This window comes from Coturnix japonica, chromosome 1 (genome assembly GCF_001577835.2).
Source record: "Coturnix japonica isolate 7356 chromosome 1, Coturnix japonica 2.1, whole genome shotgun sequence".
NCBI lineage: Eukaryota > Metazoa > Chordata > Aves > Galliformes > Phasianidae > Coturnix > Coturnix japonica.
In genome coordinates this window covers 52315982-52329549 of record NC_029516.1, presented here as the reverse complement: position 1 = coordinate 52329549, position 13568 = coordinate 52315982, and the positions used below count along the sequence as shown (strand labels likewise).

Sequence of the window (13568 nt, the reverse complement as noted above, 5' to 3'; positions counted from 1 at the left end):
TCAGGGGGGAGGGCCGGCCCCGCCATGGACTGGGGCTGTCGGGCCCGAGGGCGGGGGAGGGGAGGAGCTGTTTTAACTCAGGTGTCTCCGTGGTACCCCCTGTGTATGGACCTGGATGGTAGCGCTGGGTGATATAGGGAAGATACAGGGAACATCGCTGTGCGCCCCGGTGGCGCAGTGGTAGGAATGCCGCGTTGTAACACCAGGGCCCTGGGTTCGAATCCCCCTGTGGGGCAAGAGGTAGAAGTGCCGCTGTGCTACACAGAGGCTCGAATCCCGGGGGTTGGACTCGATGATCTCTAAGGTCCCTTCCGACCCACACGATACTGTGATACTGTGATCGCTGTGTATAAAGATACCTGAGGCGTGGGCATCAAATGGGTGATAAAAGCACGTAAGTGATGTCAAATAACACACTTGGATCAGAGCTCTGCAGGACCCCTCCCAAAACTACAACTCCCACAGGCGCCAGCGAGAGACGCGTGCTGTCCGTGTCGCGAGTACTGATTGGTAGAGACAGACGGAGGCGCGTGGAAGGCTGCTCCTGATTGGTAGATTGGGTGGGCGGCGGGTCTGTACGCTGTTTGAGTGGTAACCGGCGTTGTTGTCCATGAGCGCTGCGGGCGGTTCGGCTAGGCGCTTCTCGCGCTCCAGAAGGTACCGTGTGGTGCTGTGGTACTGCTTGTAACTGCGAAACTCCTTTGTCTTCCTTCATCTCCTTTTCTTACCACCTTCCTTTCCAACTCACCTTTCCTAAATGAGCCGTGGGACCCCCCTTACCCTGCCAACTTCCTCCCTTTTCTGTAAGTTTTCCCCATCTCCTGTGTTCTGTTATTTCTAGGCTGGCGACCCCTCACAGCACATCCAGATCTCAGCCTCGGAGTAAAGGGGACTCCACTCCTCTCCCTTCCATCAATGAACGCCTGGCCTTCCTTCGCCCTTCCCGGGAGCTGCTGGAATATTACCGCAAGAGGATTGCTGACTTTGATGAGGAGCATGAGGATCTGGTAAAAAGGCTGGAGAAGTATAAAGAAACATACGATGAGCAGGTTAGGAAAAGAGCCTTATTTGATTACAAACAAACAAAAAAAAGCCACCAAACCAACAAGCGGTTGGATGTTAGGGGGAAGTTCTTTACTAGGAGTGGTTAGGCCCTGGAACAGGCTGCCCAGGGAGGTTGTGGATGCCCCGTCCTTGGAGGTGTTCAAGACCAGGTTGGACGGGGCCCTGGGCAACCTGATCTAGTAAAGGTGTATGTTTGGTGGCCCTGCCAGGCAGGGGGGTTGGAACTACATGATCCTTGAGGTCCCTTCCAACCCGGGTCATTCTGTGATTCTGTGATCTTTTCAGTTGAGGAGAAAGGGCTTCCTTTAACTTTGTTATTCCCATGTACCTTAATAGCATACATCTGTCTATCATCTTTCTCGTTTTCATTAACCCTCTGGGAATAGAAGGGTCACTTGTGAGGGAGCTGTAGTGTCTACCCAAGTACTGAGGGTGCCTTAAGAGGCCTGAAAACCCTCAGATGTCCCAACTAATTTAATATATAGGGAAAAGAGAGGACAGGTTCTAAAACAGTGCTATCTATCCAATGGGAATAGCCTTCTGAATGGTTTGCCAGTTTTCTGTGCCAGGCAGAAAATTATTAATGAAACTTTGTAACTAAACGCTTTTTTAGTATTAAGTTGTTTAAAGCTTTTGATGTTTATCCTTCAGTAACTTCTTTAAAAGGATCTTATCACACAGGCTTTGCTAGGGTTTTTGTTGAAGTCACACCTCGTACCTACACTACTCTGCCCACTGATGCTGAAGTGCGGCTGTTAGAAATGGGATACCTTAACATAAGCCTTATTACTGGTGTTGTAGGGTGATAGTGACAATAGGAACCTTGAGCTCCCTACCGAAACCTACTTAATGACTTCTCAATACTGTCCTCATCTGGTCAAATGTTGTAAGAGGAGAACATGGTTCACTCAAACTGACAATTTAACATACCACTTATAGACTCAGGGTCTGGCCTATGCAGTGTGTTGTGTTGTTTCTAACTGTTCCCCAGTGCTTGCTGAAAGTACCTCATTCTCTTTAACTAGCACAAACTGCAATGGGAAGTACGTCAGCGAGAAGAGGAGATTGCAGAGTTGCAAAAGGCTTTGAGTGACATGCAAATCTACCTCTTCCAGGAGAGGGAACAGGTACTCCGGCTTCACTCTGAGAACGACCGACTGAAAATCAGGTGCGCTGTCTGGATAGTGAGCTGGGGCACTGACAGTAGAAGCTGCATGAATCCTTTTAGTTCTCATCCAGATCTGAAGTATTCAAAGAAGCAGCAAAGCCACACCGCCCGGGGTGGGGGGTTTCTATTAAAGCTTTAAGGAATTAAGAAAAAAAGAAAACAACAAAAAAAAAACCAACAAAACTGTGTTTGTGTTCTTTGGCATCTCTCCGGAGCATGATAGAAATCTGATACGACCTTTAGTTTACTTTAAAAAAACAATGAGTACTTAAAATCCACTGAAGTATCACAAGGTTTTTATACAGAGTTCATACCTTTGGAATGCAAATTCTTTACTACCATGCATTATCAGGCTGATATTTGGAGAGAAGAGCACTCCTTCTTATGGTACATGCAGCATCAGTGAGATCTTAGGGAGCTTGTTAAAAAAGTATTCTCAAGCACTTGACAGTTTGGAAAGCTTGGAGATTTTAATGAGTAAGGTGAAAAGATAGTGTGTCACAATGTTCTCATCCATTTCTTTACCTTCCAGGGAATTGGAAGATAGGAAAAAAATTCAACATCTCCTGGCTTTAGTGGGAACAGACGTAGGAGAAGTTACATATTTTCACAAGGAGCCACCACATAAGGCAAGTTCAGTTTTTCTGTGGAACTGTGTTTTTAACTGTAACAGTTAAGATGTGTAGCCAAAAGGCTGATCACAGAGCAAATCTATACCCCAAGTCAAAAACTGCTAAATAAGCCCAAAAGGGGGAGGAATCTGTAGCTTTAATAGCAGCATTAGTATAGCTACTGACAGATAAGTAGGAACAAATGCACTGGAACTAAGTCCTGTTAGCATTAGTCCCTTCTACCTTCAAACTATAACTCAAAATTAACTTCCTAAATGTCAGCTAGGAGTCTGAATCCGTCTGGTAAGTGATTATTGAGAAGCTGGAGAGAAGAGCACAAAGACAGAAGGGAGTGCAGAAAGTCAGTAGGTGCACTGTTCTGAAGATCAAGTATCTTGCAGTATCACAGTGAAGTAGTATTTGGGATCTCCATAAAGGGTACGGCAGTGTTGAGGTTGCTATTATGGTTTCCTGGGCAGGTGACTATGGAAGAACCTCCCTCTCTAGGCGGTGTTGCTTTGTATATTACAGAAATAACATCAAACTAATTACGTGGCAATGCATATGAAAAGCAGTGTAGTGGAACCTACTTATCAAGACAGCCATGCATGATTCAGATATACAGGGTATGATGGAGATTTCTCTTTGTGTAAGGTGAGCGGGGAAAAGACTGGATTCCTGCATTCTTTGTGTTTGCTCTGCATTGTTAAAGCAGTGGAAAAGTCTTGCATTAGTTTTAGAATTCCGTAATACAGATATCTCTAAAATTAGGCCTATTATATATGTAGGTTGCACTGAAAATAATGCCTCCTGTTTATTTCCATGGAAACCACAGCAGATACAAAGAGCACAATAACACTGTTTGATAGAGCAGATTCTCAGCTACAGAATGCTGTTTTTCAGCATAGTCACCACCATTAGCTTTGCATTTTCACTAGTGATAAACAAGAGCCTGCATGCTGAACATGGAAAAGTCTGCACCAGTGAAGATGACCCACTGTTTTCCAACTGCTACGACAGCTAGGAAGGTGTTGCCCACACAGTCCATCCTTCATCTGCCTGAGCAGATGAAAGTCAGAAGGTGCCATATTCGTACTATACAGTTGGTGTAGCAGGAGAGTCCAGCCAAGATTGGCCACGCGATCCACAACCTTCAAACTGGTTTGGGGCCTGGCATTATTGTGTTTTAAGGGCAAGGTTGTCTTCCTGACTATGGAATTTCAAGCCTTCCGCTTATTGTTGTCATGTAGGCATCAGCATTGATGGTTTGTTTAAAGAAATCCAGAAAGATCCTCTCCCAAAAGACACTGCACATCACTTTACATGTTGAACTTTTTCTTTGATGGGGAATTCATGTTGCTACTCTATGGATTGTCATTTTGACTCTAGCTTGTAGTGGTGGCTGTGTGTCTTGTCACCAAAAAGGAAACTGTCACCTTCAGCCTTGTTTGTCAGGACTTACTGAACCAGTACTTGGGTATCGTGTTCTTTCTTTTCCCATGTGAGTATTCGTGGGTGCAAACTTTGTGGTTCTCTGATCTTGCCTGCGTTGTCTTCAGTGCTTTGAAGCCAATATTCAGCTCCAACACAGTTCTACTTATAATTTGCCAGTTTGTGTGGATAAGATGATTGAAGCACTGTTCATTTCATGATGTGACAACCACACATGGCTGTCTAGAACATGACTTGTCTACTGTGGTGCTGTCACCGGTATTGTAACACCACGTACTTTGTGTGCCTCGCTGTGTGCCATTTTCTCCACGTGGAGAAATTCAGTGACACACCTTTGCTTCACATGTGCTTCTGTATCAGACACCATTTTGCCAGACCACCCCTCTGCTTCCATCTGTTGCACAGCAACAAAATGTGACAGAATGTTGGTGGGAAGGTTCAGTCTCTACTGCTGTATCACCAACGTCTGCCTCTGATGTTGTGAGCCAACATATTAAAATAGGGGGCATTACTGTGTGAGCAGCCCTCATAATATCTGCCTTGAGATAAACATTGGGGTTATAACCTGTCCCCTTTTTGCCTCCTATTTTTAAGTGGCCTTCTGTTCAACAGATGGTTTGTGTTAATATCTGTATAGGCTTTTATCCCAAGCTTGTTTAATAGCTTGAGTGAACGTGCTGATAAACGGTTCTTCATGTTTGGGCTGCTAAGAGGAGAATGAGCAAAGAAAATAACATAGTTGTCATTTTCACATTCTTTATTGTCTGCCACCAAAACGTGCTTTTTCCTGCTGAAGATGCTGACTTTCACCCTACTGAAGCCAGCAAAGGCAGGATTACTTTCCAGTTGATTTGGGAAAAATAGAGGCTGAAATGACAAAATTCTGCTGTTTTAAAGCAACTTCTTTTCAACGTAGGCATTATACTTGTGAATGTCTTCCTTTTCTTGTGGTAGAGTTGAGGTATTGTTGTCTTGGATATCTCAGTTGTCTCTTTAAGATTTGCTCTTAGTCATGGTAAATTAAGATGCTGAGATATCTAATTTTGTTTTCTATAGGTTACTGTTCTGCAAAGGCCAGCTAAATCCAGGGACTCACATGAAGGAAACGACAGTTCTAGAACAGGTACCATACCAAGATGATCTAACAGCAGCTCAGCAATTGATAATTGTTTCTCTGTGATTTGTCCAATGTGCAAAAATAATTACTTACTGTGAATACTTTGTTGTGCTTTCATTATGTTTCCTAATTGTATCCATATGTGCATCCTTATCCATGTTGTACTCTAAGCTTCCTCCTTTAAAATAACCTGAGCTCTCATGCTTGTGATCTGCTTAGCTAAGGAAGAAGCTGGTATGACTGTGGAATGGCTGTTCTGGAACTGTGCAGGTTCAACTGGACACAACCACCCATATCCGTTCCATAATGTGTTGCTCTGCATGCATTTAACGTAGGTGGTAGTTGGGATCAGTGTGTCTGCTTGCAGATTTTCTATTTCGAATGAATTACCATTTCCAAATTGACTGAAATAAGCCAACAAGCTCAAAACTTGTTCAAGATTTGACAAACATGCAGCGTTTTTTATATTTATTCATTGTTTATTTAAGAAAATATGATACATTTGCTTTCTGTATATGTCAAGAAAATCAGTATGTTGCCTAAATACTGAGATGTGATAATAGGAGACAAAGAAATACAATCTCTACAAGCTCTGGAACATTCTTCTATCCAGTTATCTGTATATCAGTTATCAGGACTTATGGGAGGTAAGTCCTTAAGACTGCAGCAGCTGCAAGCTTTTTCCTGATCTTGTGAGCCATCTGGCACATACACTGTTTTGTGTTTGGAAAGCTACTGCAGGTATGTTGGAGAAGACTTTTCCACTTCTTGATTTCTGCAAATAGGCACCAAGAGGAGCACTTCGAAACAAGCAGGAAAAGGAGACATACATGAAAGTCCTGAGAGATATCAGAGGGACAACCAAACACTTCTACTTCAGGTAAAACCATTTGTTAACTGAAGGACGTATTTCCTGCCTATCCAGGAAACTGATGGACAAATATGCTGTCTGCCTACATAAGATATACACAACAATTTTATTAATCCCCACCTCTTACTCCTGATTCACACTTTTTATCAGTGTACCTGTTCTTTTGTGATGAATAGCTTAGATTTAATAACTTGGATCTGATTCTGGGAGCTTTACATAAGCAGATGTTCCAATAAAGCCTACTTGCATGTAGTGCCTTTAAATACAGAATTTGCAACTTAAGGTTTTTTCAGATATTACATAATTCATCTTTCAATTACTTGTTCCAGCTTGTCTCCCCAACCACGTGCACTCTTTGCATCTCTCTTCTTCACTCTTTTTGTTTACACTTAATACTTCATTGAGCCATTTCTTTTTTTTCGGGATGTGTGGACTCGTTGCCTTTCTAGAATTTGGATTAATGATCACCATTAGGATTGAAGCTGAGAGCATAGAGGCAGAAACCTGTTTGCATATTCCAAAGGATATGTCACATCCTATGTGCAGTTGAAATCTTTCTGGTATCTTCTATTGCTGCCGTTTATAATTTCCCCATCTTGCTTATTTGCGTGATTTTTTCCCCTTAAAATGTTATAGTTATTCAAAATAGTTAACATTAAAACAAAAGCTAAAAATGAAAAATTAGAACTCTAAAGGTTATTATCAGGTAGAGTCTCTGGCTTGAATTCTGGAATTTTAAAGACACTTGCAAGGTCAGGAGCACTGCCTGTTGTGACATCTTCCTCAGTAATATCTTTGCCTGCCTATTTAGGTGGAGGCCCTGCAAGCTCAGATAGAAGAACAGACACAGTTATCCAAGGAACAGCTTCAGGCATTTCTGGAGGACAGAAAGATTCACATGGAAGAAGCCCAGGTCCAGCATCAGAGAGACCAGGACAAGATTAAAACTTTAACAGATAAGTGAGTGTGAGAGAGTGGCCATGGTGTAATCTCATCTCATGAGATGAGAAGAGGGGGAATGATAAACCCATGTTGGTTTTCAATATGTTGCTTGCTGCCATTGGCTTTGGCAGTATGTGGAAGTAGTCAACATATAAAAAAAACCTGCTTTGTACAGTGTATCTTTCATTAGATAAGAAGAGCTAAGTATGCTAGGAAAATGTTTGTTCTCTGCTTTCTTCTGACTGGCAATGAAGACTGGGGCGATTAAGGTAGGAACTAGGGAGGAAACAATCTAAATCCTCTTGGGTCCCTTTTTCTAGACTCAATAAGACTCAAAGTCTCTTATATGAGAGTACTCGTGACTTTCTCCAGCTGAAGTCTGATGTTCGAGACAGTGAGAAAGCGTGGATGGTAGAGAAGGAAAACCTGTTGAGGAAGATTGACAAAGATTCGGATCAGCTTATCAGGAGGGAGGCAGAAAAAGGGAAGAAGCAGAGAGATACCAAGAAGGTGCTTCAAGCAGATCGTGAAGCTGGGAAACCCCACAGTAGAGAAGTAAAGGTAATTTATGTTTTTTTGGCCCAGGGAGGAGCCTTCCAGCAGTCTTTCCAAGATTGCAGGACTGGTTCTTGCCAAGTTAAGCAATAAGTAATTGTTTCAAAGTCGTACTGGCTTGCTTTAGGTTGCATTGTTGCTGACACTAACGTGTTTAAAAATAATGAATACTACAACTCTCCTGCCTCACTGTTGCTTTTGAATTTCAGGGAAAATACATAGTTAGGATTTATGGTGGTGACTCACTGTTGGTTTTTCTTATGCCCAATGCAGTTCTCTACTTCTGTAAATCACATTATATATAGGCCAACAGTTCTTAACTTGCTTGTTGCACTTTTTTTGGTATAAATGGTTTCAGTTAATGGACTTAGAATGTGATGTCTGAGTTTGTCCATGTTGTCAGGAGAGAACAGTCCTTTCAATTGGGGTTCCTCTGCAGCTCTTTTTTAGTAGTCTGGATCTTTCTTCCACTTCTAATATGCTTCCAGTGCACAGTTGAGACATCTGAAGTGGGCAAAGAAGCAATAAGAATGTAGAAAATAGGCAGTAAGGAATTGTTTTCATCTATGCTGAATGCAGATTCTTCTGAAATGCAGTACTGGGCAAGCAGCTGTGAAAAGGAGATCTGCAGCACTGTAATAGAATATTGTGCTTAAGGGAAAGAGGAGAGAGTTCTTCGAACTGTCATGCAGAACTGATTACCTCATTAAAAGATATTGGCAATGAAGTGGCATTATAGTATTGTGGAAGGAGTTCTAACCTAGTTACTTCATTAGCTTTGGTTTCAGTTATTGTTATTTGCCTGCCAGGCTATCTACGTGTCACACTTGTTTTTTTTAGAGCAGGGGAAACATTATGTGTACTGGCTTTTGAGTTGTTTCTGTTCCTTCTGTGTCTCAGACACTGCAAGAAGAACTCAAGAAGGAGCAGCAGCTCTCAAACATGTACAGAGAACAGTGCATCACCCTGGAAAGCCAGCTGGCTAGGATTTGTGAAGAGAGAGATGCTGGCAGAGAACTCTTTGAGGTAATTAGTCTGTAATCATCTACTAGCTATGTGATGATCTTACAGCCTCTATTCTGTTACTCCATCAAGTTTTCATCTCTATAGAAACGTTCAGAAAAGATGGGGAAGCGCCTGAAGCTGGTGACTCAGCGATATGAGGCCTTGGAAAAACGTCGTAATATGGAAGTGGAAGGCTTTAAGAATGACATTAAACAGCTTCGGCAGAAACTGAAAGATGTAGAGAAACAGCTTTTTAAGGTAATAGCTCATTGCTAATCACTACGGGCTTACTCAATCAAGATGTAGTATCAGTATTTAAATTAATATTTCCCTAGAGTTAAAATAAATTTATTTCCTAAGTGGTTGTTTAGGTATTAATATTTGATAAAGCTTGCCCTGTTTTGTATATTATTAAGCCAAAAAGATTTGTCATCATTAATCAGTCAAGCATTGAGTTTGTCCAGGAACAATTCTGCTTATATATTAGCTATAAAGGTTCTCATAGAATCATCGAGTGGCCTGGGTTGAAAAGGGCCACAATGATCAAGTTTCAACCCCCTGCTATGTGCAGAGTTGTTAACCAGCAGACCAGGCTGCCCAGAGCCACATCCAGTCTGGTCTTGAATGCCTCCAGGGATGGGGCATCCACAGCCTCCTTGGGCAACCTGTTCCAGTGTATCACCACCCTCTGTGTGACAAACTTCCTCCTAATATCTTACCTAAACCTTCCCTGTCTCAGTTTCAAACCATTCCCCCTTGTTCCCATTACTATCCACCCTTGTAAACAGCCATTCCCCCTCTTCTTTATAAGCTCCCTTCAAATACTGGAGGGCCACAATGAGGTCTCCCCAGAGCCTTCTCTTCTCCTTCCACAGTATTATAATGCCTTTATTACACCTTATTACACCTTTGGCTCACTCAGCAGCCTCAAAATTGGAAGGCACTAAAGTGGACTGATACAGAAGGATGTTCTGCAATGAATATGCTGTTTTGTTGGTTTTTTTTCCTGGATGCTATAGGGTTTGGTTTTGTTCCAGATAGAATATTGATGTAAGTATTGTGAATATTGTTATTCTTTTGTAAATACAACATTTACAACAGTGCTGAAATCAGAGAAGAAACAATGACTGGAAGTTGAAACTGTGCATCTTTGAAATAAGATGCATCTTCCAGATGTGCAGACAAACATCTGTGCAGCTTAGAATGGAAGCCACAGACTTCCAATTGCCTATGATATCTTTACTGCAGACCTGTGTATTTTGTTTCTGTGGATATGCCCTTAGTTGTGTTCATCATCCCTTTACTCTTCCAACCACAAGAGGGCAGCGGAATAAAATACTTGTTAGAAATCATGTCTGATCTTTAAATCCTTCTTATCGCTTGAGGTCAAAGTGACTATAGATGACTGAATGTCCTAATCTGCACATTAAAATCTTTGTTAAAGATCTACATGGTGGCAATGAGACACCCTAAAATATCAAGAGAAAAAAGGGCTTTAAGATCAGTTTCCAAGTCTGTGCTGTTGCAGTGTTGAATGTGACTGGCGTGCTATCCAGTTCCAGGGTGACAGGAAATGTCAACCCTTTCTAGTTTGCCATCAGGAACTATGATTATCCAACAGCTTCATTTCAGCTCAATATCAGCTATATGCCCTGACCTGAGCTTAGGAGTTGTTCTTGAGCTACCCTTGAACTGTATGCAGTTCAGAAGGCAGCAAACTGGCCCACAATAGTTAGATCACATCTTCATAACAGGGTAAAAACCTACTGCCATGTAAACATCAACAAGTAAGTGTTTTAAGTTGCCTCATTTTATTCACTAAATAATGCAAGCAGTAAAAAGTAACCCAGTGGGTTATAGTTAACTTGATAATATTCTGTTCAGATTGCTTCCTCACCAGTACTGTAGCATCCTAATGAATGAAAGGCTTTGCTACTTTTTGGCTCTGGACTTTCTGTTGGTGCTATGCATTATGGTGATATGCATTAGCCTAATGACATTAGCTGAAACATCCTCTTTGCTAGATACAAAGGGTCTTTTTAGAGTTCTCTTCCTCATATACTCATAGTACACTTTCAGTTGCACTCTGTGCAATGACTTAATCTCTTTTCTTTTTCTTCTTAGGTGACTCTGAATATTGGACCAGACCAGGATCTTGCAATTCTACGTGAGGTTCGTCAAGGAAACAGACTAACCCATAACATTCAAGAAGAATTAAAATACTTGAAAGCAAAAATCTATGGCTTAGAGAATGAACTACGAGTCTGCTGAAGCTGAAGTTTTAGTTGGCATCATAGTTGTAGGAATGGGACATTGCCTGTTTACTGGCATCCAGTAACGGAATGCTTGAAGAAGTCTGCAGTTCGGAATGTCATAACATCTGTCAATGATACATGAGCCATTTCTAACGTGCCAAATTAGGTTGCTATGTTTGTTGATAGGCACCTGATGAGTCTGCTACAGAAAGTAGCAGAAGGCTGGAATATTCCTATGACTTTTTCTTACTTTCATATCTGTAGCGTAGGGAGTGGTATATACTGGTCTTAAACTTCATTTGGAGCATATTGGAAAGTAGAAATGTAATATTAACAATCACTGAGGGATCTAGTTCAAGATCTGAATCGCTTGGCTCACCTTTTCCTATGTGACAAAGAGCTTTTAAAGTGCATTCAATGATGATTGTTTTGGTACCTAAGCAATTCAGGATGGAACTGGGAATTTTCTTTGGAAGATACCTCGCATGGAAATTTTGTACAACATTTTATAGAACTCATCTGCAAGAATGAGCAATGTCTACTCTTGTTTCAAATAACTGGGGGGAGTGAGATACCACACTATCAAGAATCATCTTCCCATCCCCTTTTTTTCTAGCCCCTCTTGACTCCTGCAGGAAGTTCATAATAAAAGGCATATACTATCTTCATTAGTCATTGTATTACCTACCTTTGTAGCTTTGAACTATATGATGGTTGTATATATACCAACGAGTCATGATCAGGTTTTGCTTCACAACTGTGACTGAAATCGAGGTTGAAGAGCAGGTGCCTGGTTGCTACGTGATGAATATAGCTATATAATCATTATCTTCATAGCAAGCATCAGGACATTGCAGTTGTAGAAAGTAGATGAAATAATGAGGAATGCTACAGTGTGCTTCAGCCCAGTTTGTAATCATAAGTTATTTGTACTTTCACTGTAGTGTCAACAAAGCTTGTCCACCTGTGCTAGAAAAGCATTTTCAGGGCCTTCATTTTCCACTGGTACCTTTTCTGCCTTGTTAAATGCGAAAGAAGCAGCATAATATGTTTTTAAAGTATACACCTAAAGCGTGCCAGCTGTTTCTTCTTATTTAAAAAGCAATTGGCCTGATAGCTCGCAGCTTCTTTTGGATGTGGTAGTGGCAATGGAGATCCTTATTAGGTGTTCAGAAGAGGTAGATATGCAATAGAAGCTCTTGTGCTGTCAGAATTTGGAGGATTTTTTCTTATAGTACCAGCTAAAACAATGCAGTGAATAAACTGCTTTGAAAAGTCAAGCTTTAGTTTTGTACCCTATCTTGGAAATCTTGCTGTCCCTTATGGTCCTACACTGTGGTTTTTCACTGGGCGCATATATTCTTGAAGTCATATTCATCACAGACAGACTTCATTGAATGAACTGGCAACGTTCCTCATATTTGCTGGCACTTCTCCATCAAAGTACATCTTGGACTTCATTCTTCGTTTGTCCTTATGTTAGGAACCTGTCCTATGTGAGTTGGGTAGGGGAAGCAATTACAATAGTGCTGATCTGTAAATTCGTTTTATTTGAGGTTGAGTGTTTGTCCGAGGGCAGGAAGCACAGAGCATTGTGTGTGCTTTTTCTGTGTGACATCACATGATTATGTGAAATGTTGCTTTTGTGTTGCCAAAACAAATGGGGGGGAACCTTCAGGCCAAGAACTGCTTCACAAAGTCAGGTACCTTCTGCTACCCAGAACTACTTTTAAGGGTGTTTTTGGCATTTTCTAGTGGTTTCCTGAGAAAGGTTCTTGTCCAGTTGATGTTAGTGTGCGATTTGTGTTGTTTCAATACAACTAAGTGCCATGTTATGTAGGTGCAAAGAATGTGTAATTTATCTCTAAAATGGCTGACTCTTGGAATACTGAGGCAGTCCAAGGATTAAGGGTTGGAACTGGACGAACAAGCTCATTGGGGACTGGGGTGCAAAAGTGTTGTGCACAGAGGAAATGTGAGCAGAAGGTGAAAACAAGTTGTGTAGCATTACGTAGGAGCGTGTGCATTTTAGAAAGGGTGTTGAAATATTGGGCAAGGCACAGAACTGATGATGATTTAGCAGAGATGAAAAGGTTGTGTAAGATCTCGTACTCTATTTCATTAGGGCTGATTAATATACATGTACAGCGATGAAAAACTACTAGAGGCCTCTTTATCTTAGCAGAGAGAGGCTGAGTGAGAACAAGTAGCTTGACCCTGGAGATTCAATGTAAAAAGAAAGAAGAACACATTTGATCACAAAGATGGCTCTTTTTCTTTCATTGTGACAAATTGCTCCTGGAGGTAAGGAGTTCTCTGTCTTCAAACCAAAAAGAATAGAGATTGCGTCTCTGGAAAAGATGACTTGTTTTAATAAGTTACTAGGCTTGACATGTTAGACTGTAATGAAATATAATGATGTGAAATAACAGGAAATGATTTAATGGTCCCTTGTGCCTTTAGAGATAGGATTTGTATTTTTTTGTAGGCTATATTGGTAGAAGTTCTCCAGCACTTGTTCTACTGC

At 41.4% G+C, this 13568-nt stretch overlaps 1 protein-coding gene across 2 annotated transcripts; it reads left to right on the top strand.

Moving 5' to 3' along the window:
• The first annotated feature begins 36 nt into the window (after positions 1-36).
• Positions 37-11712, top strand: CCDC77 (coiled-coil domain containing 77). Of its 2 annotated transcripts, none has more exons than XM_015865726.2 (11): positions 37-394; positions 842-1049; positions 2091-2233; positions 2766-2862; positions 5353-5419; positions 6199-6293; positions 7096-7244; positions 7547-7787; positions 8682-8807; positions 8892-9044; positions 10911-11712. In XM_015865726.2, exons 1-11 carry the CDS (start codon positions 378-380, stop codon positions 11055-11057), a joined length of 1443 nt encoding a protein of 480 aa, XP_015721212.1. In that variant the 5' UTR covers positions 37-377; the 3' UTR covers positions 11058-11712. The 2 variants fall into 2 exon arrangements, with proteins under 2 accessions (XP_015721212.1, XP_015721202.1); XM_015865716.2 differs by lacking the exon at positions 37-394 and adding an exon at positions 406-657.
• Positions 11713-13568: the final 1856 nt, after the last annotated feature.